At 38.9% G+C, this 27060-nt stretch overlaps 1 protein-coding gene across 1 annotated transcript in view; it reads left to right on the top strand.

The window, feature by feature from the left end:
- The window catches only part of THSD4 (thrombospondin type 1 domain containing 4), a 256022-nt gene that overhangs the window by 93266 nt on the left and 135696 nt on the right, over nucleotides 1-27060 (top strand). Inside the window, exon 7 of the mRNA XM_042824716.1 lies at nucleotides 18149-18285. Within this exon, the coding sequence (XP_042680650.1) occupies nucleotides 18149-18285 (137 nt within the window). The remainder of the gene's footprint in view (nucleotides 1-18148; nucleotides 18286-27060) is intronic.

Below are 27060 nucleotides of genomic sequence, written 5' to 3'. Positions count from 1 at the left end.
TAGTTTTGTAGAAAAATCTTTTCAGTCATTTTTCCAGCACATTCACAGTGTAGTTGTTTGAAAGAAAAGTTTAAAACATTTTCCAAATGATAATAGCTAAGTTGGATAGTTTAGCTGAAAATGTCAAAGGTCCTGTTGTCCAGGGACTGCAGCTTTTGCTGCATAAATCTGCATTTGGCAAGATAGAAAGTTCTTGCAGTTAGCTGGGTTGACACGTTTAGCCCTTTTGTGACTCACATTCTGTTTTCATTTGGGGTGGGAGTTGTGAACAGAAAGATGCAACGTATGCTGGAAGAAGGTAAACTTAATAAATGAAAACTTTAATTTTAATTAATTTTAAGCTACAACAAAACGTTATCTTGGTGGAAACACATCAGTCACTGTGAAATTAAAAAAGGTGCTTGATAAACGTTGTTTCTGTTCTATGAAAATCAGTTTAGAAGTCATCACTGGATCAAGTCTCCTTGGAGCATTGCAAGAACACTGGATCAAATCCAGTTTAAAATGAGGTCAGATTATCCTTGCAATAGCATCCAAACCACGGGGTTAGTTTTTCCTGCCTAAAACAGCTGCAGATAGAACTGATGTTGTGTCTGCTCCATGAGGATTTGTGTGCAATGCTTCTCCTCAGGAATTCTTACTTTTAAAAGCTATTTCTGTTTTAGAAGACCCAGGTGCCAATTTGTGTCATGCTTTCTCAGTCTAAGAACTGTTTCACTTTGATCAAAACAGTTTTATGATTTAAGTGATATCTTGTCAAATCTATACTACGCAGTTCAGGGAGTGGCAGACTGTACCTGCCTGGCTATTTGTTTAACATGTGGCACAGAACTATGTGAGCATCTCAGCAGTTATTGGATTTGATTCCCACAGTACTCCTGTGAGAAGGGAAATTTTATCTTGATTTTGTGGCTTGAAATTTATAGAATATAGATGTGTCTTTACTTATTACTTATGTGTCAATACCATAAAGCAGATCTTCACTGTTGTAGGATCTAATAGGAAGCATCCTGCCTCAAATAGTTTTTCTATTTATAATAGAAATATTCTATATAATATGTATATATTATATACATATAATTATATATTCTCTGTATAATTTCTTCTATTCTTATCTGTCATTCTTGGTGCCAGTAAAGGAGAAATTAAAATATGTGGTAAATTTAACTGTTACAGCTATAAATGGATTTTTAGTAGAAACACTGATGATAGATAGTTTTGTCTTACCAATGTTGTAAGCCTTTTGGAAACAATTACAAAACCATCTCAATTGCTTTCAATGTAAATACAAAAGAAGAAAATGTTGCTAATAGCTCATCCAAGCTGCTAGCAGTTGATTTGAAATGGAGCATGTTGAATCACATATAATACCAGCATGCATTCTTCTTCCTATTTCTGGTACTGCTATGCTGTGCCAAACCACACATCAGTACCATCACTGCTCAGTCCACAGTCACCACCAAAATGGAAGTGATTGTCTTTCAGTGGAAATAAAACATTAGGTCAAGAATTATTTTCTGACTGCAGTTGTCTTCTAATGCACTTAGCTCAGATGAAATACATTTTGTTCATATCTCGTTCTCATGAGCCATCCCTATGATGTCTTTTGAAGGAGTTGCAGCCAGTATTTAAAGGCTGTAGGGGAACTTCCTAGGATTCTGTATTTGCTGCTCATTGCAGAGTGTTTTTGTACTTACAGAAGTTTGCAAATGGAAAGGAGATCTAGAGTCTGTAAAAGAATATGACCCAACACGTACAGGTAGGATTCCAAGCCTGGTGTAAGAGCTAACTCCTAGAGTACTCGGGCTGCCTGTTACTGCCCTCTTGCCTTATAGCAAGGTGGGCTGCTCTGTGTTACTTGCTTGGCAGCTGCACTTCAAGCTTGGAAGGCTGTCTTCTATAATGCAGAAGCAGAAGGCTTCTGTGATGCGTCTGTGCAGCCCAGGACAGCGCACGTTTCCAGATCAGGTCTTCACATGCGCTGTAAATATTTTAACTTGCAAAATATCATGTCTGTGGCAGATACCAACCTACAGTAATTCCCAGTTGTAACTGGTATGTCTTCCTATTTAGAATGTTCTATAGTCAAGAAAAATACCTCCATCTGTTTTGAATTCTCTTGCATCTTCACTGGAGTTCTCAAGAGTATGCCACTAATTTAATATACGATTGTGCTCTACATTCATGTTGTGTATAAGATGGTCAATATACAAGCAATAAGCTCTGGAATAGCTGAAGTGTTAGCATATGTAAACTTTATCCAGCGTGAATACTTTGCAGGCTCAGTATTCTCTGGCATATTGTAACAGGAGCTCTCTGGTGTTTTAGAGAGCAACACAATTTAGAATATTTATTTCATCAGTAATCTCCTTCCTCGCAGAATCTGAATAGTTCATTTGCTTGGCAACATCTCCTGTCCAGCAATGATTAATTCCAGAAGAATAGCAGCTAATATAACTTGAGAGCTGCTGTGGTTGTGTTTTTTTTCTTCTGACTTTCCTCTGTTTTCTTTCAAGGACAGTCATTGCCCTGGATAGAATTTTACTGCTCCCTTGCAATGACAAAGTTGTGCCAGTTCATGTCTCCTAGTCATGACATTCTCCTATTTCACTGCAGAGTATTTTAGAATTTAGGAGAATGCCAAATAAAAGGAGAGCATTGAGCGAGAAGGGATTTCTAATCGTTCTTAATAATCTGGCTATTGAATAACAGCGTAGAACCCTCTTGTGTTCTTCTTTAGGAGAAATGGGGGATTTTTGTCCCCAGATCCTTAATTCCTTGGTATGGATTGGGCGTCACATTTGAGAAGGCTCCTTAAACGATTTACACTGGCTTATTTTCACTAGAAGAGCAGGCAGTGCTTCAGGAGGGGGGAGGGGAGCTGCCAAAAGCGTGCACATATAGATTGTTTTGGTGTGTGAGCCAGTGCAGAACAATTTCAATGGAAAATGGATAATGGTTAGCATCAGCTTTTGTACAGATGCTTTTTGGCTAAAAGAGAGGTAATTTATATTTGAAGTCTGTCGGTGTAATGCATTATTTTTTGCTGTAGTATTTTTGCTGAAGTTTCCCCTTCTCTCCCCCTTGAATTCTTTGCAGTTAGTGAAGCTGCCTCTGCTATTTCAACCCAAACAGCTTCATCCTCCATTAAGGTCTGTGCTAAGTAAACTCTACATCACAAAATGCTTGCCCTCTCTTTTTGGATAGTATTTGTGAATAGCTTACATATTTGGCAGCAGTCTTACTGCCAAACTTGAAACAATTACTGTATCGCTATGGTGCATTGACTCCAACTTGAGGTAGAAGCGAGGAGAAGTGCTTTAGAGAATCGTAAGGGAGCTGTGTTAATGTGTGTGCCTTCTTACATAGCATGTTAACAAGCATTAATTGATGCAGATGCTTTAAAATGATTTGCACATTTAAACATCCAATCCTTTCCCTCTACTCCCAATCGCCTTGGGAGAAATGAATATAACTAGACTGGACATGGTTGCTTAACTCAGCTTTCTTGGAGGTTTGGCAACATTTTTGAAATGTCCCACATCTCCAAAAGTCGCTATTGTGTTGTGCTTAGTAGTAGCTGGGCAGCGTGGTCACAAAGCCATAGGCTCCTCGGCCTTTAGCATTCACTGCAAGGTTATTAGAAATAGTGGCTTTAAAACCTTAAAATTCCATTTCACAAAAGTGAAAGACTTTGTTTGAGATCTTTGAAATGGTTCTGATGCTTTCATGCATAGGTAACAGTTGGTTGCTGGGTATCAAACTAAAATGTATTAGAAAATGAAGCTTTTAAAAAGTGTGGTCTTTATTTCTCCTTCAAGGTGATACATAGTTATGATCAAGGAGAAACATCTTCTTGTGGGGGGGTCTACTGAAGTACCGGGTGATCATCTGATATTTCTGTTATTAGAGGTTGATGATTTTTCCACTGTCCTATAAAACTGTTTATGCTGAATGTGGTCTGCTGTATGAGAGAGTCTAAGGCTGGTAGAGACTAGGAAGTCTTAGCTGCCACTCTGGCCTGTTATCTCCTGTCCAGTTCACAGGACACATCAGAACATTTTATTCTCTTCTATACTTGCCTGTATGCTGTAGAGATTCTCATCCCCTCTGTTTTTGCAGAACAGCACCATGACTTGCATCCTGCCTGTTTGGTTGTGTCTTCTGGAACTCTGGTCATGGGGACGCTGCCACCTGGGCTGTGGCCATGTTGTCACATGTCCGGAAGCGCGTGTAGTGCTCCTGCTGAACTTCTGAATTATTGATATGATTTGCAGGCTACCTGTAGGTTTACAGCCACTCTTGCAATACTGTCAACATCTTTTCTGAACCTATTCCTTCCCTCCAGCATTCTTGCTGCCTTCCCTAGCTCAGCGTTATCTGCAAGTGTCATCTCTCTGGAAAGCATCATCGTCTGTTTGTTCATGAAAACACACACTGGAATCAGATTTAGGGAGGACTCTTGCAAATATTTCCTCAACAGACGCTGCAATCTGGCCAGTGAGCTACTCAGAACTACCAAGAGTAGCTTTTTAACTAACTCTGCACATCTCTTGTGTAAATTTCTTCTAGATGGGATTTTTCCAGCTTTTTCTAGGGAGTGACAAAGCCCTTAGGAAGGCCAAGCAAAATCACAGCTTCCACTTCTCACACACGTACAGCCTGTTTGCAGAAGGAAATTAAATGGGTTTGACAAGATTTTTATCTTGACAAATCCATACTAGCTGCTACTGTTGCCCTGGTTATTTTATAGGTGCTTACAAATAGAGGGTTTGATTTCTTCAGGCAGAATTTTTTCAGGAAATGGAACTGAGTTCACTTGTTCAGCATTTCCCAGCCTCTCCTTACTCTGCTCTTGTTAGCTCAGAAACTGTCTGTCCCTTTTTGGATTTCTGTCATCTGACACCTGCTCCCTAATTCCTGAGGTAGAAACTGCCCTGAGATGACTTTTGCCAGTGCCTGGGGGCAGCTCAGTCCAGCAGAAGCATTCCAGGCACCGTGGCTGTGCCATGGGGCTCTCTGGGGCCCTTCACGTCCCCTTGTGCAGCCATTGCAAGGTCTGAAAGAGACCTGCTGGAGCAGATCTTGTATTAAAATGCTCTGTTATCAGACATCCTATTCTTCTCCTAAACTGAGAGAGAAGGGAAGTGGGAACTCAGGCTTTAAACTGGTGCCCAGTCACCAGGAGTGCAGAGTCTGGTCGTGCCCAGGCCAGAGCTAGTGGCAGCCAGTTCCTGGGATCAGAGAGGAAGCTGGGGCTCTCTGCTGCTCCTCACTGCCTGCTAGTTTGATTTTCCCAGATCCTGGCTCACCAAGGTGGTACCTTTCAGTTTTCTGCAGGGACCCTAACACCTAGCAATCAAAGCAACTAAAGCTCAGGAAACCTAAATAAAAGAGAAGCTAAAATTAGAAGCCAAGTTGCTAAGAAATCTTGAGACCGAGCAGTGACTGTTATGGCCTTTTCTATAACAATAGTCTTGAAAAGAAACATTACGTGAAACCAAATCTCCAAACACCAAATGTTTAGGATTTTGTCTGCTACCAGAGGGAAAGCAGCTTTAAAGTTAACTCTCTGAACTCCAGCTTGTCGGCATCTTGTTGAAAACACTGTTATAGTGGACATTCATTTTAAACTAATGTTTATGAAAATGTAGGAAATACATACCTTTGGTGAGTATGCAAATGAAAGCACAGAACTTTGTAACTAATCCATAAGAATTTATTTGCTTACTATTATTTGTCTAGGCTGTGGCAAGAGGGCAGAGAAATACACTTAGGACATTTTAGATACAGTAATAGTTATATTAAGTTATTAATATTGAAATAAGCAAAATTCCCTACTAGTCTTCCAGAAAACCTCAACTCTTTATTAAAAGTGTTTTTTGTTTTTCTTTTTTTACTTAAGTTCAGCATTCAGTGCATAATGCTCAGTCAAAACGTATTGGCATGAGCTTCCTTAGGGCCAGTGTCAGTATCCACGGGGCTGATAATTGACTGCTACTTGCTTCTATTCTATTCTTTCTTCAGTGGCTCTGAACGTGGTCATTTCTTGGTGGTGTTCCAGAGCAGAGACTCTTCAGTCACGAGCCCTTAAAAGAAGGCATTAAGTCTTCTCTGTTACTTTGCCCATCAATGCATGCATGTGTTAAGGATCATATGTAAGATGTATAGAAATAGATGCAACTGTAAAAATAGATGAATAGATGAATAGGTAAATAAGCATACTTAGCACAAGTTTGGGCTTCTGTTCTTAGCTTTGAAGATGGAAATCCCAGCCCTTGTATGGATACTTACACTCTGGCATGAATGCTTACTGGCAGTCTGTGCTGCAGTACGTTTAGTCACTTGTGGAGCAGCCAGTGTACAGGAACAGGAAAATAGCTCACCTGTATTATAAGCTGAAGATGCATTCAACTGTGCATACTTGTACTTTCATTAAATTACACAGTGTTGACTGATAAAATAGTGTAATTGTTTAGTGATAAGAATAGCAGATTTTGTTAAGGACCAGCAGGTATCTATGGCTCCTTAACAGAGTAACTGAACGTGTGTGTGTATACATTTATATGTACATCTTTCTGTATGTATGTATATATGTGTGTGTAGGTCACTCCAAAGGTAATGCTTCCTATTTATTTCCATTGTATTGCTTCCTACTTATTTCTACAGCAGATATGAAGAGCACAATAGTACTGTTCGATAGGGCAAATTTTCAGCTACGAATGTTTTTTTTTCAACACAGTCACCGCCGTTAGCTGTGTGTTTATACCAGCAGTGAACAAGAGCCCACAAACCACACATAAAAATCTGCACCACTGGAGATGCCCCACTGTCAGCACAGCTGAAATGCACTGCCCATCACCTCAGCGTGCTCACATCCACTGCTTAGTCTCCATAAAGGTTCAACAAGCATCAGTGAATGTCAGTGGATACAGTTTCTGTACGGAGGAATTCAATCCCACCCCTTCACTTTGCCCACACTTCCGTGGCAGACACCATTTTGTCAGAGTGCTCCTCTGCTGCCATCTGTCACACAGCAGCAGCATGTAATGGAATATTGGTGGGAAGGTTCAACCTCTGCTGCCATACCACCAACATCCAACTGTGACACTGTTGGCCAACATAATAAAATAGAAGGCATTACTTTTGGAATTATATATATTGGAAAATCATCTGATCATTTTTTGCAAGTAGTGACAGAAAAAATTTGTCTTTAACAAAATTGTTAGGTTGCTTAATTTTTTTTCCTAAGCTAAATAACTTAAAGAAGCTCAGCATCAGAAGGCATTTTGACTTTAATGTAATCTATAATTTTCAGAGCAAATTATGAAAGGAGAAATTTGTTGCCCAGTCATGCAACAGAATGAGTCAGTGAGAGCTGGCTCATTCTGTACAAGAGCTCGACAGCAACAAAGAGCAGAATTCCATGTTCCCTCCTTCTGCTGCTGTCAGGTTTTGCCATTAGGTAAATACTTATATTCAAATTGAAGAAAGGATGCACTTCATTGAGGAGGGACTTCTTGAAACAGCAAACCTCTAACTTACGTGAAGACTTCACTGGGTCACAAATATTAGTAAGGTATTCTGCATGTCCTTGTTAGGAATGCTAGTGGATGCTAGAGATCTGGATGATAGACTCACAGTCTTTTCATTTTAAAGAAAAGCATTACTTTGTGCAATGTTACTGTTCAAATACAGAGTTCATGTTTTAATAGTAGAGAGATTTCTAAGACATTTAACTTCATAAGCAAAAATGTATTCCCGTAATCCATGACTGAAAGCTTTTGTGTGGAATGTTGCTAGGGGCTTCACAAGCCCAAACTTGAATCTCCTTGCCTACCTGTCTACCATGTGCACTTATTACTCTGAGGTGTGACATGAAGACCTTATTTAATAGAAATGATTTTAATAGAAATGCCAAAGAACTCTGGGGGAAGGAGGCAGGATTTGAGGTTACATTTACTAGCATTGCGAAACGATTGATTTTCTGCAGCAGTTTTTTATGTTTCTATTTTGGAAATATTTGGGGGCTGCTTGTTTGCTGACGGAGAGAATTTTGTTTCAGGATACACATGTGGATTCAACCTCAGATTTTAGAGTAAATTTTAAAGACTGGCAGAAAGCAGCATCAAGCTGCTTTCAGAAAATGCCAAACTCCTAGCAGCTGGGACAGCTACTCTCAGCTTCCCTCAGGAAACAGTTGGCGTTTCATGAGATAGAGCAGTTTCTGGTGTATGTTGTTTTGTTGGATTTTTTTCCTCCCTGTCCTTAGTTTGGGCTTTGGTAATACGTTCTAAATCTTTTCCTTTTATTTGTAATGAGTCCTGTATCATGTCCCTGCAAGAGAAGGCATCGTCCTTGAAATCCTAGTAAGTCTCTCTGCTGTAAACAGTTTTTGAAGGATATCAGCCCATATGATTACTAAATTGTTGATTAAGTCCAATTTACATGAATTAGCCTGCTATGCCACTGAAGAGTATGTTGAGGGGATTTTTTTCACTGCCCTTTAGAAGTACCTGTGCTTTTTGTAAATCATCTTTACTTTACTGAGGGTTTTACTGATGCAATATTAGCTCTTTCTGGACATAAAGGGAAGCAAAAACTGTTGAGTTCAAGCTGCTGCTCTCTGTATTTCTTCTACTTACCTGATTTTTTTTCATAAATTTGATTTTGCACACTGAGAGCTGCTATTCAGAGCTTCCCCAGGAGTGAATCCTACATAAAACTGTCATCTTCTGGGTGCTCTGAAGGCCAGAGAGCTTAAGTCTGTATGGCTGCTGAGCACTGCGTGCAAGGTTAAGTGGTTAGATTGTAAATACAGATTGCCTTTTTTCACTGCCAGAGAAGTGCTTCAACCTCTGTTTGCACGGAGCAGTGGAGACATCCAGTGGCCAAGACTTGCATGGTTGACAGTTGTACTCAGAATTCTGGCAGACGTGAAAATAGTCCTTACTAGGTTTTTTGTTGTGGTTTGTTTGCTTTAAGCAGGTTGCATTTGGTATTATTTCTTAAAGCTGATGCCTGCAGAAGCAATGACTGTGCCTAGTTGTGTCATTTAAAGGACTACTGGCCCTGAGCTGCAGGTGAACATCCAATTTGTGGCAGTTCCATTGGACCAGCAGTAGTTACTGCACAGATACTCACACAAACCCAGTCAATGCTTTGCTGAACTGGGGCTGACAGCACGTTGACATCTAAGGTTTTGGTTTATATTCTTTACAGCAAGCAGAAATCTTACAGTTTTGGTAAACAAATGTTGTGTGTTTATTTAAAACAGAAATGCAAAACTCTGTTTTGACCACTGATTGAATCAAATTATTTTAACTAAAAAAAATAGGTTAATGCTTTCTAAATTCTACAGCAATGTGAGGGCATAGAAATAGCCCCACTTGGGAAGGACTGGCCATCTTGGAGTATGCAGTGATTTGTGGCAGGCACAGTGGTTTATAGATGCTTTGTTTCGTTATGACTCAGTAATGTTATTAGTAAGATTTCCCCAGTGTTTATAAAAGCTGTAGCCAGAGCAGTCGTGTAATGTATTCTGATAACAGTTCCATACCATTTGCAGTTATAAATGCTTGGTGTTTATGTCATAGAGCAACTGTGTTATTGTTACTGTGCAAAACCCCTCCTTCTGTGGGTTATCACTATTTCTGAATGCTGTAAAAAAAGAAAAAAGCTCTGTAGATTTTAAGGCAGCTCTTTGGATTTCTGCTTTTTTTAGAAGTAATTCAAGATGGCAGAGATGACTGAGCTCATTGTGGGCATTTCAGCAGCTTTTATTAAACATCATAACTTCCAGATACCTACACTTTTCTCCTTTTACAGGGTGACCCAGGGTGAACATTCATGCTATGCTAAGGCACATTTTTAGGCAGTCAGGGAAAAAAAAAAAAAAAAAAAAAGATTTCATAAAGTCACATCAAATTTATACCTGTTGCTGGTTTCCAGATGTCCAACTAGTCAAGAGAGACTTCTGTGTGTCTGTTTTTATGAATGACTTATTTCCGGTTGGTTTCTATTAATTTCATTGGGGAATAATGATCAACTTTCCAGCTATTTTTTAATGGATGACAGCAAATCTGTAAGACATCACTAATAGTTTTTTAATGACACTGGGATCTGGGAGAAATTGAGAAACCAGGAAAACTAGAATAAACGATCATGTTTGCAAACTGTTTATTGCCAAAAACACTAAATATGAGGAAAAGATGGTGGAAAATCAGAGCCAGTCAGAAAGACACAAACAAATGGAAAGAGGGAAGAGGCATCATGGGAAAGCTGGCAGGATACTTGAGTTCCTTCAGTTACTTAGGCTTCTGAAATTCCATTGCAAAGGAGTTGGAACAAGGATGGTATGCATAATATTCATTTATTGATCAGAAAGCTTGGACAAGTACAGTATTTTTAGAAAGGATATTTAAATCAAAATGTCTGATGTGCATCAATATTTCAGTTTATTATAAATAAACTTTATTTTCTGTACTTTTTTTGTTTAGTTACAGAGCCACTTAAGGTTTCATCTAGTTAGTAAAATAAAGATTTTCGCAGGCCGTATCTGCAACTAGCAAGCAATTGGTGGTGGAAAATATGCTCTAATGGTAAGATTGACTTTGTTAAGTAATTAAAATAGTAAATTGGTCCCATAATCTTCAGGATGGGTTGCTCAAGATAGTTCAACCTCATTGGAGTTGATAGATAGACTCTACATTCAGTGAGTTACAGAGAGTGGCCCATTTCCAGTATTCACTTTTTGCTTAGCAGCCAGAACCTTTCCCCAGCCTAGTATCTCACAAAGCTGTAAGTTCTCAACAGAGTGCAGAGTGCCCATGTGTTTGTTGCACAGCACAGAGCACCCTGCTGGAAGGAGCCAGTTGGCTTAATGAGGTTATCATGGGATCTCTGCTGGTCAGCCCAATTCTGCCTGCGTGGATAGATCCTGGACAGCCGCTGAAGTACCAGAGCTCAGAGGCTGTCATCCTGACAGCTCTCTGTGCTTCCCTGTGTTGTAGAGAAGAGATTTTTCCTCGCCTCATTGATCTCAAAAATCTTTATAAGGTTCAGCTGTGTGCAGGTCACAATACTTTGCATTAAGGGCAATATAGGTCCTATATATGACACACGTCTCAAAGTTCCTCATGACTATTTCACATAGGACTTAGTGGATTTGGGAGTAGAACAAACTCTGGTCTGTCCAGGTAAAGACGAAGAGTTTGTTTGAATACCTTCCTTCTTTGATTTCTCATATTTGTTGGAATGTAGCTGCAGTCTTTTTATAAAAGGTTGGATACATGCATATATATTATATATATAATACATTGGATACATATACATATATATATGTCTTACTATTTAAACCTTGCTGAAGGATGATTTTTACATGCATATCAAATTATTGAGACCAGCTGAAGTAATAAACTACTGCATTACATGAAGAGAGGAAAAGTGGAAGTAAGAAAATTTTATCCCTTAGAGTGAAGAATGGAAAACAATTTTTTTCAAGATATAAACCAAAACGAAACATCAGGGCCAGAGTGTTAGAAGTTTATAACTGAGCTAACAGTTAACAAAACTGAAAGGAGAAAAGTGAAAAATAAACACATCTCCTTCTGGTTATTGTCAAAAGATGTTCCCAAGCCTAAGGAGGAGAAAGTATCAAAAGAGACTTAAGTAAACATATCACGCCACAGTAGCCTTTCTGTTGGGAAAACAAATGTGGTTATTTAGAAATCAGGCAACAGGTATCTGTGCTGTAAGAAACATTGTTCTTTCTGGCCACTTCCAAAAACTTTTAGTTCAGTTTTAGTTCACACTGCTAGAAGTGTATTGAACTTGACTTTGTTTTCCTGTATGTATGTACCTACATGTAAGTAAAACCTTCAAACAGAAACTTTGGTTTCACAAAACTGTAAGTTCTGCCTTAGATACAGCATATGTTAAATTATGTCTCCTGAATGGAAGAAACCATTGCTTTGTTTGGATGACTTCATGCTGTAGACTTACGAATGAGTTTACTGATGAGTACAGCGAATACAGCAGCCGGAGACTTGTCAGGCTCTCCTTGCATTACAGGTCTTCCTGCTCTGCCCTGCAGACTGCCATAGGATAGTCAATGTGTCAGCCTGAACCCAACCTGCAGGCCCATTGCTGAAATCCCAGGACACTGATAGAGTAAAATTAATGTTACATGGGCAGGCGAACAAATCTCTTAAAAGCTCTTCCAGTGCTGGCTCTGCCCCATTAAACTTCCCGTGAAGCAGATTCATAACTGCTATTGTAAGCACTGATTACAGCCTATGGCATGCTAGGCCCTGAAAATTGCCGAGCTGTGTAGAGACAATTTGTTCCTGGAACAATCGATTCTGACACCTCCTGGATGAGTGCATCTTGGCTCGGTTATGGAGATGCACTGAAGTTGACTTTACAAGGCAGTGTGCACATAGAATGAAGACTAATGTAAATTTACTTAATCACATAATGTAATATTAATGTGGACGTGATGTTTCCTTGCCAAGAGTGTGCATGCCACTTCTCTTTGGGCACCCCCAAGGCATGTTTCTTATGTTGCAGAGCTTGTTATTAACTATTTTTAGATCTTTAGGCAAACTTACAAAAATTGACAAACAGTAAAAGCATTTGGTAGTGTTTCACAGAGAGCTAGTACTGCCACACAGATAACAACAGGGAGTCTGGATCTCACATTAAATCAAGCTTTGGACTGAGGGTCCATCAGTGAGAGTTTGTACATTCCAGTCGCTACCTCACAGCATGTAGAACGTGGCAGTTCTTTGCTCAGCCATTTGCTCCCGTTGCACCTACAGCTGGCATCAGCAGATTTAACATGCGTGCAGTGAGTGACGGTGCATGTTCCAAGCAGCCTGCAACCTCAGGAGCTGAAACAGAGAGGAGAAACTTACTACATAGGGGCAGCCAGTGTGCACTTGTGCACAATTATAGATTTCTTTCATTACCTTACTGATCATCTGCAGTTGGTTCTGGTTTGCACATGATTTCCTGGCTTTTTGTTTTGTTTTTGTTCTGTGGCTCTTCCTGCCCGCATCCCAGCACCAGGCGCCCCCTGACGGCCGGGCTGTGCCTCTGGCGGGCGGACAGCAGATTTCCCTCGATGTGCAGCTGGCCACAGGGCGAGCCCGACTCAACGAGGGGTTTCAGTTCAGCACGTGTTCCCTTACTGTCCGTTGTGGTTAAATGTCCTGTCCTATGCTTTTCCTCCGTAAGGAAAGCTGTGTTCTGGCTTGTTCTTCCCTCCTATGGGATGTTCTTCCCAGCTCCACACGGAGGCACAAAATGGAGCCATGGCTGCTCCCTCAGGTCAGCATGTCAGCCCAGACTTCCTGATGCGTGCTGCTGCTCAGGTCAGCAAAGAGGCCTCACCACAAAGCCACCACAGTGGCCTAAGCTAGAGCACCAGCTGTTGGTCGTGGTGTGGGAATATACAGAACCCAGCTCTGCCATTTGGAAAATAATGCAGTGGGGTGCAGTTGAATTTTTCTGCTCAAACCTGTGCCCTGAAATGGCATTTAAGCAGCCTGCTTAGAGGAAATGAAGCATGTTGCTACCTGGTTGTGACTGCTTGTATGGAAAGGTGGGAGGTGATTTCCAGCATAAGCCTTGAGAAGGGCTCCCAGTCTGGCAGCACGCATGCCTAGGATGGCCTGGTGTACTCACAGCCCATGTGACAAGGCTAGTATGAGAAGCATAGCAAGTTTTTAGGCTAAGATTATGTTTTCAATATGTAAAGTAAAAACCAGATATTGCATGTTAGCAGGCTTGCTTACTGAAGTATTATTCTGCTTGAGTTAAGTCAGTAATGAATATTTCTGGCAGACTCCTCACAGTAGCGTTGTATTTCACCCAAGTCGACTGTTTAATAAGGTAGTTTAAATGAATACGGTGAGAAGTTCCACAAAGACTTGGTTGTGTTAAGATAGGCATGAGAAGCAAATAACATTAGGGAGACATGTGAAACAGTACCTGTATAGTGAACTGTCTTAGGAACTGTGTTATGCCTTTTAAAAGAGCCCATTTTTGAGTAATGTCTCTTGCTGCCAGCTGCTTTGGCAGGCCTTCAGCTTGTAGCCTTAGTCTATTCCCTGAGGTCAGATAGATGCTTTTGTAAAGGCTGGGATCATATGACAGTACTAAAACACATTGCCTGTGTGGAATCAATCGCTTCACAGCTCATTGTTTAATCAATGTTTTTTGTCCAATTGCCAAGCCAATAGTGTAGTTTGACATGGGATTAAAAACGCAACAGTTGTGGCAAAAGACTGTGTAGGAGAAGTGTCAAGATACATGGAAAGTTAATTGGTGTTAGAGTACTTTTTGCTACTTTGGTCTCTTGTTTTGCAAGGGAGTTCTCAAATATGTTCTTTTGTGATTTATGCATAGTAAATACACCACACTTTTACAGATCCTAATGGAAGATACCTGTCACTCAGAAAGAGCTATTCACTTAGACTCTTAAGCAGTCAAAAGGTTTTTTCCATCTTTGAAATCTGGGAACATTGTCTCTAAAGGTAGTATTTGGTGTATGTCTGTCCAAGACAGTGCCTTGCACTTTCTCATCAAGCGAATCTGAATTTTGAATGTTGAAGGTAGAGACTCTTAACTCTTTGTTTAGGATTTTTGTTTTATTTATTTATTTTGACCACTGAAAGCAAGTGAGCTCAGCATGATTGTTGTGATTTATACTCTACTTTAGCATTATAGTAGGCTTACACAGCAAAAAGAAAGAGGGAAGTCCAGGGAAAAATGGGATGGTTCAACAGGTAATTTATTTAACTTTCTCCTTTACAGAGTCTAGAAGGCAAACTGAGAACTTACAGGATAAGTATTTTAAAGGATCAAAACCAAACAAGAGATATTAGGAGGAGGACAGGAATGTGAGGCTTCAGAATCCTTGAACTAAAGGAAATAAACATAAAATATACAGACTTTTAAGAAAATGCTGGTTTCTAGTTTGGTTTTAGGGAAAGGAAAAATAAGAAAATGTATTTTTTAATGCGGAAGTTATAAAAATAGGGCACTTTCAAGAAGGACAATGATTTCATTGGAAAGGGTACTGAAATTGGATTACATTCAGTTGAGAATTCTGAAAGTAGTTTTGTGTGAGGTGTCTGAGCTGATAACGTTACTCAGTTTGTCATAAAAACTGTTATACTTGGGAATTGAACTGCAGGAAAGATCTCACTTTTTAAAAAATACAGTGCGTTAGCAGCTAACTGAGGTGTAGAGTGTTTCCTTTGGTGTTTTGATATTGCAGTGGATTTCAATTATGCCGTAGGATATGAGTTGAAGCTTTGTGAAGTTGGTAGAATTTTTGTTCTTTGATTATGTCAACGGGAAAGATTTTGTTGTTGAAATAATTCTGTTTGTACTTCATTGCCACTGTGATTCTTAGTTGGAAAGAAACTGAAGGTATTGTTTCAGTTGGCAAATAGGAGTAATTAAACGCATGCAACTTTAACATGACCGATGATTTGTAGTAGAATGACTACAGATGTATTAATGAACTTCACAGTGTGAGATGCATGGTGTGTTAGGCTGATCTCTTTGAGTAACAGAACGTTACATGAGAAGGCTGTGTCTTGTCTTCTCTGTTCTTCGCACTCAGTGTTCTATGGTCTGGTTTCCTTCTGGCTCTTGCCAGGTCTGGAGGTTTTATTTGGGATGAGCTTTCATGAGGTTTTGTACAGTGACATGCACTTACAGCCCAGAAGGCCAACCATATCCTGGGTTGCATCAAAAGATGTGTGACCAGCAGGGGCAGGGGGTGACTCTGCCTCTCTGCTCTCGTGAGATCCCACCTGCAGTACCATGTCCTGTTCTGTGACCCCCAACACACGAAGGACAGGGAGCTGTTGGAGCAGGTCTAGAGGAGGCCCATGTAAGAGATTATTCTTTTACACTTATTATTTGTGCTTTGTGACACAAATATTGAAAATTTGATCGCGCTATAATGCTGTGTACCTCCTGATTACATTTTGTATTTTGGTTGCAGTAGTACTATGTTTTATGTTGTTGTGGGTGGTAATGTTGTACCTCTATTTGTTGTATTTATTTGTTATTGTTAAATGTGTGGTTATTGTTAAATGTGTGGTTGTCACTTTTCTCCCTTCTGTTCATCACCCAACATTGGTGTTACCGCTCTTGAAGAATCTCGGGTTGGTGCCTGTGGCGAGTTGATATTGTGTGCTGTTGCAGCTCTTTGTTTCTCGCATGGTTCCATGTTTTATCCAAGGTGTTGTATCCTTGATTTACATTGTAACTACTTCAACTGAGGACCAGTCCCATGAGGACAACATTTATAACCAAGCCTGGAAAATGAAACATTTGATTCCCTTCCCCCTCCCTCCTTTACCCTTATGCTTGCTGTCTTTTTCTCACCGTCGTGGATCCCATTTTAAGCAACCTTTGAGTCACGGGGTGGTGTAAGAGATTATTCTTTTGCACCACTGTCTCAAAGCTTGCTGAGGAGCACTGATGGATACGTCCTGGTCAAGGTTGAGAAATCCTTTATCTGAACATTTTTCAAGCCAGGGGCAATGAGAGAGAGATAAGTCCCAACTTAATGACTGGGAAGCAGTCTTTTGTGTGGCCTTGAGAGGCCACAAAGATGGTCAGAGGGCTGCAACACTTCTCCTATGAGGACAGGCTGAGAAAGCTCCAAGGAGACCTTACAGCGGCCTTGCAATCCCTGAAGGGGCCTATGGGAAAGCTGGGGAGGGACTTTTTATAAGGGCATGTGGCAACAGGACAAGGGGAAATGGTTTTAAACTGGAAGAGAGTAGGTTTAGATTAGATATTAGGAAGAAATTCTTTACTGTGAGGGTGATGAGACACTGGAACAGGTTCCCAGTGAGATTATGGATGATCCCTCTTTGGAAGCCTTCAAGGCCAGACAGGATGGGGCTGTGAGCAACCTGGGCTAGAGGGAGGTGCCCCTGCCTATAGCGGGGGGGGTAGAAATAGGTAATCTTAAAGGTCCCTTCCAATCCAAAATCATTCTGTATTTCTATGATTCTACAATTATAAATTTTAAGCTTTTTGAAGTGTGGAGGTGTCTTCGTTTCAGCTGGGATGGACCTTCTTCAGAGTGTGTGGTGTCATACTGTGGTTTGGTTCCAGGAGGAAAACAACACTGATAACACATCAGTGTTTATAGTTGCTGCTAGAGTGTTGTTGTAACCAAGTGTTGTGGAGCCAAGGCCATTCTCTAATTCTAGTTCTGATTCTGCGATTCTGTGATTCTCATTGAAGGGCCCAAAGAGCTGGAAGGGAACAGAATTGGGACAGCTGTCATAAATTGGCCGAAGGGACATTCCATAACATACAGCATCATGCAGAAGGAGTTTTGATGAGTGTGAGAGTTCATCTCTCTTTCTTCTGCTGTTTGGGCATGCCAGCTGGGCATCTGCTGGGGAGTACTGAGCAATTGCTTGTGCATCACGTGTTTTATATACATACATATATATACATAGATATCTATATATTGTCAGAACTTATTATTCTTTTCCTTTTCTCTGTCTTAGTAAATAGCTTCATCTCAACCCACAAGTTTTACTTTTTTTTGCAGTTCTCTCCCCCATCCCACTGGGAAGCAAGGCAGTGAGCAAACAACTGTGTGGTGCTCAGCCACCTGCTGGCATAAAGCACAAGTGGAAAAAAGCCTTTGGATTTTTTTTTTAATTTTCACATATATTTTTAAAGTGTTTATTATAATAAAAATTAGTGTATTGTAGGTGAACTGACCAGTTAGTGAGTATGTGAGCCTAATCTGAGACATGTCTTTCTGATGGCAGTGTAATGTGACAACATTTTGGAGATATGAAGCATCAAAATACTATGCTTTGAGAAGACTGAATTTGGAAAGATTTTCTAAAAGTTTAAAATACTCTGGGTCACTTAAAAACATATCTGTCATTAAAGGCTGAGATACTGTTTGACTTTTCATTAAGTATGTACAAGTGCTTACATTGGAGTTGCTTTCTTGTTCAGCATTCATTTGATGTAGACATTCACATTGCATTCTTGCAAACCACAGGGCTAGTTTAATATAGTTTTCTTTGTTAACATTACTGCTCTGGTCTTCCTAACAAGATTTTTTTTTTGTCTTTTTCTACAGTGAAGGGAAGTCAGAAGTGTGAGCTGAATTGCCGTGCTATAGGCTACCGATTCTATGTGAGACAAGCTGAAAAGGTGATAGATGGGACACCGTGCGACCAAAACGGAACTTCAATCTGCGTGGCAGGGCAGTGCAAGGTAAGCTTCTTATTGGCAGCAGGTTGGCTGTCTGTGCTGAACTCAGCCTGTAGATACTGAAATTCTACCAGAGGTTGATACGACTTTACCCGTGAAATGGTGTCAACTTTTTATTTTTTAGCTGATATGAGAATCACTAGCTTACGTTATTGCATGTTTTATTTTCATATCTAATTTGTTTGTCTACTAAGAGCAGACTGTGGAATGCTGAAAGGCAGGATTCAGAAGGTGTTCTGGCTGCCATTAAGGTGACTTAAATATCTAGCTTTCTATAAATGAGATTCTGTGGAATAATCAGAATAAAAACACTGGAAACTTAAATAAGAGAGAAATGTAGTATCTTCCTTTGTTTAAACTTCAGCATGGAGGTATTTTTTTCAGTCTGCAACATAAGAAGGTAACTGAAGAAACTATTATTTGATTGCGTTTTAGCTGGTATTATTTTTCTACTTGGCCTATGTTTGCCATTTTTAAGATTCATGCCTTACTGGCTGTCCATTTACTCAGCAGTGATGTTCTCTTAGAAAATACTGAAACGAATGGCAATTTTTCAAGGATTTGGAAGGACTTTTTGCAGCCTGCTCTCTATGCTCTCTTTGTAATGCACAAGTACACTCTGCTTTTTCTACAAGATGGTAGCAGTCTTAAATATTTTTGAATAAGATGTTTATTTCTAACCTTTGATGAAGTAAGATTAGTGAAAACAAGTATGACACAAATAATCAGCAAGTAGCATTTGGCACTTGAATAATATTTGTTGGCAAAAGAAACAGAAGTAGGTCGTAAGTGACTCACGGACTCTAATTGTGAAAGGTCAAGTTTGGATTAAATGGTTGATTTGCTAGAGGAATTCTCTTATGACTGCAGCCTTTTTTTGTGCATGTCCAGATTCCTCTTGCTTGTGCACATTTGGACAACACGATGCATGTTTCTGATCTCTGGTTCTTTGCAGTGCACACAAAACCATAGCTTTGAATTTCCTTTGTAGATGATCAATCTGTGTGAAGCTGTTAAGGAATCCCATGATCTCAAAGCAATTCTGTAATTGCCAATATTTTAATTACTCTTCTGATCTATGAGTTGGAAAAGTGAAAAATAGATGTAGTATACCAAGTGTTCTCCTACTGTGCGAATACAAAAGCATGGTATAGAAAAGCATTTGGTATAGAAAAGCATTTGGTATAGAATAGGAAAGGGAACCTAGTGGGAAATAGTGTTGTGCATTTTGAAAATTGGCCGTTGCTGGTATTGAGTGCCACTTCCCAAAGCTGTATGTAAATAAATAGTAAGCTGTAAATGCTTACTCTGAATATGTAACTTGGTATTTATTTGATCATCAAATAATTCATGTCAGAGGGGACCTGTGGAAGTCATGTGGTTCAGTGCTCTACTCAGAACAGGGCTGGCTGTGTGGGATAGCTATCATGGCCTTTTCCAGGCTGAGATTTCAGTGTTAGAACATTATCATAGTGAAATCTGTTTTCTTTGTATTTGACTGAAGTTGTCTGTATTGTGACAGGTAACCTTGGTCTGCCAACCTAGCACTGCATACTTCTGAAAAGGATCTGGCTTCATATGATCTATTAGGTGTAGATCTAATGATATCATTAGGTGTAAACAGCAGTAAAACCTTCCCTTAGCATTCTCCTGAGAATAGGAATCCTAGGCTTCAGTGCATTTGGAATGCCTTATGAGATGTTCTTCATTCTTCCTCTTAAACTACCTCACATTTCAAGATAGATTGATCTGCATTGAAATTTATAATCTTGTTCCCTTTGTGCCCTTTAGCTAATCTCTTATTCCTTATGATTTAAGGCTGAATTAATCTCAAACATGAGTGTTACTGCATATATTCCCTGTCTCAAGGGTCTCTTAGATTTTTGTATTCCACTTGCTCAAAATAATTTAAAAGAAATATATATTCTTTCATTTAACATGGATTTTATACGTTGTTGTGTAAGCACAGATGTAGCTGAAGGGTGTAATAATTAGTGAACTAATTTAAGTTTTGAACTGTTGTGCATAAGAGAATCTTTTTTCTGAGAAGCTGTCTGCAATTACAGCTAACTGAAGATGTTTCTCGAGTAATGAAGATTGTTCCAATATTTGTAATAGGCAGCTTTTCCTTTAGGCCACATAATTTTTATTTTTATTTTTAAATCAGATAGTTTATGGTCTCTATCGCCCTCTGTTGGACATCTTGTTTCATTACCTGAGGCAGTATCCTTTGAAATAAAAATATCTGCTTGGTCCCCAGAAATGTTATTTCTGGGTAGTATTTTTAGTTTACCTTCTTCATTGAAACAAAAGGCAGAAAAATACTGCTACAATAAAAATAATAGAAATTACTGCTATAGTGACAGAATAAAGAGTGCTGAAGACAGTTATATTTTCATCTGAAATAAAAATTATACATGCATGAAGTCAGGAGTTTCTCTCTTATTAAGGATTTAAAAAGTTATGTAAAGCAAGCATAAGTGACAGAAATTCGATCTTCTCACAGTGTATGAAATGCTGCCCTACCTGTTATACTGAAATGTATATCCTGTTTCAGCATTATTAAGCAGATGTTGTATGAATATGCTTAAGGAGAATGTTCAATGCAGTCTTTTTTTTTTTTTTTTTTAAGTTGTTAGCAAATATTAGGTAGAAGGGCCTTCCAAAACTGAAGTAGTGCTTCATCTTAGCAGTAAAGACAAATTGTAGAATAACATAAGAGATTTTATAAGCAGTTCTTAAGGTCTGGTTATTGTGGCCCTTGTAGTGTTGAACAGTAGTATCTTTTTAAGTACCTCTGAAGAGCATCTCAGCAACCATTCCATTCTTTGTTTTCCACTTCTTGCTGTTCTTTTGTTCAGATTATCTCCAGAAATAAAAGTGAAAACTTCCACACTTGTCCAGCAGAAAAGGCAAGATGTTAAAACTTGTTTTTCAGGGATGGTCATTGTAACAAAACTTACATATGTATTAATATGATCAAATATCCTAATTTATTCTTTTTTCACTTCCTTATTTTACTGCGACGCTGCAATAACTGATGCTATTAATACTGTAAGTACTGCAGAAGAGCTCACCAGTTGTCAAAGTGATGGTGCTTTACTGGTGTAGACTAGACTCTGAATTCTAATGAGACTAGAATTTTTAAAGCAATCAAATTACTTCTTGAGTTAAACTAGAGAAAATAGGAAGTACAAGGGCTTCTCTTATTTTATCGTGTTGATTCATACCATCAGAGATGGATGTTTGTGGTATGGCAGTGGAACATTGATGGAGACCAAACCGTGGACGTGAGCACAGTGAGATGTGGGTGGTGCAGCTCAGCAGTGGTGACAGCGATGTGAAGGACGGGCCACGTTCCAGACAGCCTTCAGATGCATACAAGAGCAGCATGCAGGCTCTTGTTCTTTGCTGGTGTAAATGCGTGATGAACGGTGCTGACTGTGTTGAGAAAGAGCGGCTTTCAGCTGAGAATTCTCTCTATCAAATGGTGTGGTGCTCTTTGTATTGGTTGTAGTTTCCATGGAAATAAATAGGAAGCATAACTTTTGGAGTGACTTGCATACATGATAATACTCATCATACTTGATAATATTCTACTATGCAGAAGCAAGAAGTATAGCAGTATCTTGGTGATCAATTTCATTACTTCTGTAAGACATTTTTTTCTGCACGGTTGAGCTGTATTCTTTTTGGAGATTTTTTTAGTGGATGATTCCACTGAACTTTGAACACTTTTTCAGAGTTTCTTTTTAGTGCCACAGACAGTAGCTGCTTATACATGTGCCTTAGGGATGTTTCAGTGTTATTGGCTATGTGTTATTTGTTTTACTGCTTTGTTGTCATACATTTAATATGTTTGCTACCTGTGTCTTCATTCTAACCTATCACCGTGTTATTAAGTTCAGGAATGTCTTTGAATGGAGCTTCTGCATCTTCCAGTTCAGCCGGAAGTGTGGAGTTTATTGCTTGGAGGCATTTTTTTCTGCTTGTTTAGTCATAGGTGTCCAATGCTTTGACTCATCTGGGCTGCATTGAATGAAGAGGAATTGTCTTGAGTGGCAATATAAAATGTGTAATATAGTTAAAGTATATATCTGTAAGTAACAAAGTATCTTTTTACTTTTTTTTAATTAAAAAGAAAGAAAGAGGGCAACGAGGTCATAAAACGGATGGGATGTTTGACCTTGTTTCTGTGAAATGCATGCATCACTGCCTGGTTCAGTGGAAGTAGTTGCAATTCTTAATGACTTCTCAAGGTGCCCATCAGAGATTTTGGATGAAATTTTCCTCTTCCTGTCTTTCATCCTTGCAAACAGTTCTTCACCAGTGTGGGTACTGCCACAAAGCGATGACAGGAGTAAGGTGTGATCCTGAACTGAGGGGGGATATTTTGCTCCAATAAGAGAGGTCTAGCAAAGATACCTGATCACATTTTCCTTTGAGTTGAATATCTGATTGCAACTCTATATACTGCATTTGAAAATTCACAGGTAATATATTTATATCAACTGAAAACGGAGTTGGAAAGGTAAATTACAAAAAAAAAAAAAAAAAGAATATTTTCAGAAATCTTGATATCTTTTCTCAAATTCCTTTATCAAAGAGGAAGCACGGCTGCATGCTTTTCACTGTTCAGAGGACTGTGTTTAGTAATGTATCAAAATGCATAAAATTATTTGCTGTGGCTTGATAAGTTCATTTTTCAGTGCCCGTGATGGGTAATACATGTGGGTTTCAGTTCTACTGAGAGTGTGTGGCAGATGTGAGAAGCAGGGCTAGCGCTGAGCCCTCAGCATGCTCTTGTCACCTGGGCAATCCTCACTTGAGCTGTAAACAATCGATTCATGAAAAATATCACTAGAAATGACATAATAATGTTAAAAGCTTATGATCTTGTGGGCCCTCACTACTAGCTGTGCAGGGCTGTATGTGGCCTGTGTGCCACAGGTTGGACACGCCTGTTTGGAAACTTCAGGTGATCCTGCTCAGTAACTCCTTAGCTTTGAAGGAAAACTCCGGTGTGAAGGAAAACACTGAGGAGTTGTAATAAATAAAAGGAGGTGTCAAGAAGGAAAGCTATTAATGATTTTGGTCTCTGCTGTAGTTTACTTGATTTACATACATTCATATACATTACATACATACACTGCACGTGTCTAGAATACTTCTGAAACAGGAAGTCATTCTCAATACACAAGAAGGCATAAGCATTGACTTACTGTAATTTTCAAGAGGGAGAGAGGGTTATTTGTAACATATGAAGCAATGAATTGGTTCTGCAGAGCTGTGAGTCACCACACAGTGGCGCACTTTACAAGAGTATTACTTAGTAGTTCACGTAAAACTTGATTTGAGTAAGAATTGTAAACACCTTCCAAAGGTATTCTCTCTCCAATTCCCCCACCTTCAATTTTTAAGTAATATTTTCTCACAGTTCAGTTTATTTTTATCTTCCAGTTAACTCCTGATTTAAATACCTGAGCAGTTTTAAAGTGTGCACAGTAGCAAAACGACTCGAAGTAGAGATTTTACTTGTCCTTTTGTCCTTTTGAATATTTGTATCAGATGTTGAAATCCTTAAAAGCTTTATAGGAAGGTATCTTGATTTGGCTATAGAAAGCACAGCAAAGCAAGCTAGATCCCCATATGAAAACATGAGTAGGCAAGGAGGTCCCACCTGGAAACACTCTGGATGTGCTCCGATGTCCAGGCAGCACAACAGTAAACTGCATTGTTGCTTTGATCAGAGAACTCTTAATGACTGTAGGATCAGAGTAACATATCAGAATGATGAGAACAATCTACTTTCCGTATATTAGGGTTGCTCTAATTAATTGGAATATAGAGCAGTCCTATAAGGCTACAGCTGGTGTAAGGGTAAGCAGTCTGTATTCATCAGCACTGCAGATCTCTGTCTTAAGACATGAAGTCTTTGAAAATAGCCTGAGGAGTTGCATCAAATGAAATATTACCCTGTGCATCAGTGGCACAATTTGGCTATCAGTACTTTAAAGTTAGTTTAGCCAGCACAAAGATAGATGATGACTGGCATCAGATATTGCCCACATTTGAGGAGGCAGGATGCATTCCATGAGAGAAAATCAAAATTATTGCCACATCTTTATTTAATTTTGTTTGTACTCTGTATGGAGGCTCTGACAGAGGCTTTTTCTTTCAAGAAATAATAGTTGTTATGTAAAATATACTATTAAGTGTGTGTGTGGGGGGGGAAATAATTACAATAGAATGTGGTCTCCTTCTCTGTCTTTATGAGTGTAACATTGTGGTTTGTTGGAAATACGACTCTTCATTGTTTCTCTTCACAATGATTAACTAATACCAAGGATTGCATTGGGAAACACCTGCCTGGCATTTAATAAGGTGTTAATGGAAGAAACAGGTTCCTGGGAGCTAAGAAATAACTCCTTTACCACTTTTTTCCTTCATTTGCATAGTTTTTCTGTTACATATTTTACAGAGAGAGTATGTGAGCCTCTGAGATGTCCTGAGAAAGACCTCTTTATTCAAAGAATGGAGCCCTGACTCTTTGATGAAGCTGCTATCTATATTTGTTGTAATGCAGTCTTTACTCTCATTACAAATCACTCAGTAATACAGATATGATATGGATGAGGGCATTCAGTGTACTTATTTATACCATACGATGCAACATCTATGCTAGTAAAATGTAATGTGGATTTTTTCCTTTTTAGTTTTATGCCAAACAAAATGATTCAGTTTAAAAGGGAGTACAGTATAGATACAGTGTAAACCCTTCTGAAATAACCTTAAGCAGGCATGAAAATTATGAATATGTTTCACTTAATGAGAGTGAGTTTAGATTAGGTCTGCGTGTTGTTTTTGTGGACATAACATTTTTGGTTTCAGTACTTGGAACCCTAAAGCGCGATTTCGTTTATTTGTTCAACTGTAGCATGACAACACTTAGGGAAAAGTGCAGGGTAGTTCCATAACATCAAAAAATGGCTTGCATTTCTAGATACTGAGGAAAAAATGTTATCAGTGTATGTTAGATAATTTGAAAATGCTTTTGAACTGCTTTTTAAAATATTCTGCATAGCACATTTTTTAGAACGTAGTTTTCACTTTGGAAGAAAAATATATGCTGAAGAGACCCATAGAATGGCCAGTCCACATTGTGATGAGATTTATCTGTTTCTTTTCCTTTCAGAAGTAATACTTAACATATCTGAAGCCACTTGAGACGTAGAGAGTTAAGCTTGTGTGCAGCTGTTAATTTGTTCTTTTTTTCTTCCATTTTAAACAGTGATTGCAGGTTTAGATGCCTTTCAAGGAAGGTAAAGTGTAATGTAACACACATCTGTTTTAGTGGATAGAAAATACGTACCAGCTTTGAGCTTAATTGCTTCACCGTAAGAGTCCTGAAAGCAAATGCACTTATCTCTGATAAAGTGGTAGAGGCAATCTTGCTTTTCTCTCTTTGTTTTAAAACAATGCTGTTTTTTTTAATCCCAAGCAAAACTTTAAAAAAAAAAAAAAAAAAAAAAAAAAGTTTTCAAGAATGCTGAAGATACTGTTAGAATAGAAGATGCAAGTGCTGTTCATTGCAGGGCTTTGGGTCTTCTTCCTGGTTAAACAGAGGAATGTATATCAGGCTGTAAATGAAGACAGATTTGTTTATTAATCTGGTAGTATTCTCCAGGTTGAAATAATCAAATGGTTGCTTCTATGTGATTCTGATTTTGTGTCTAGCATTGAGTCAAAGACCTTTTTCTTTAGTCCTTGACAAAGATAAGTGGCAATTCTAGCATCTGAAGAATAATCCAACCTTCTCTGTAATTCCTTGTCAGTCATTTTGTTTGCTGTTTTTTAAACTTTTTATTCAGCTCCCTATTGTTTGTTTGGGTGCTTTTTTTTTTTCTTTTTCTTTTTTTTTTGACAGTCTTTTTAGTTCTGATTTGTTCTGAAGTTTCTCCTCTTGCCTGTTGATAGGTTAGTCATTCTAAGTGCATTTTTCTGAGGCTATGACTAGCACTATTTGCTGGGTAGAAAGTAAGAGATGAACACGATTGTTTTGAGTTCACTGTACAATCAGCAGGGAGGTCACTTAGTGATCCTCCCAGTGGCGTCTTTCTGCACCAAAGATGCATTGAAAGAAACAAGATAAAAGTCCATAAAACCTTTTGTATGGGTTCTTAAGAAATAATGTACTACAGTGTATAGTGTTGAAGGATGCTATCTGGGAACATTTAATAAGAAACATTCAGTAACACACCAGGCTATTCATGTACACTGTACATAAATAAGTTGGAGCTTTTGACCACTGGTTTTGTTTCTAGATTGTTCTGTCAAGGTACAGAAATTAAGTTTAGGAACAAACGTAGGGTGTAGGTAAAAAATAAAAGTAAATGTAATCTCAATACCATGCCTCTTTCTCAAGCTTTTTTGCAAAATTTTCGTGGGTATATTCTAGTAATACAAACTGCAGTCACCTAAGATACCTTGTACTGCATTCACAGAAGAGACAAAATGGTCTGTACTCTGTGGGATGGAAGGGATTCATATGACATTTCTTATTCAGGAATTACAGATTTGTGGTTAATGCTTTTTTAAGTAAACAAGAAAACCAAATCTGTTTTATATTAAATTCAATCAGAATTACCAAAGTACAACAGTTCCCAGCTCCCCAGATCAACCAGTTGCAATTCACTTGAAGGAGACAGGAAAGAGACTGTAAAAGAGAATCATGCAGTTAGTGCAGGACCCCTCTTCTGAGGTTAAATAGCCAAGGGA

Source organism: Centrocercus urophasianus, unplaced genomic scaffold (genome assembly GCF_019232065.1).
Source record: "Centrocercus urophasianus isolate 14NV4802_14NV808 unplaced genomic scaffold, USGS_Curo_1.0 seq_23, whole genome shotgun sequence".
Classification (NCBI taxonomy): Eukaryota; Metazoa; Chordata; class Aves; order Galliformes; family Phasianidae; genus Centrocercus; species Centrocercus urophasianus.
Note: the sequence above shows the minus strand (reverse complement) of the source record. Positions and strands in the feature narration are given on the sequence as shown.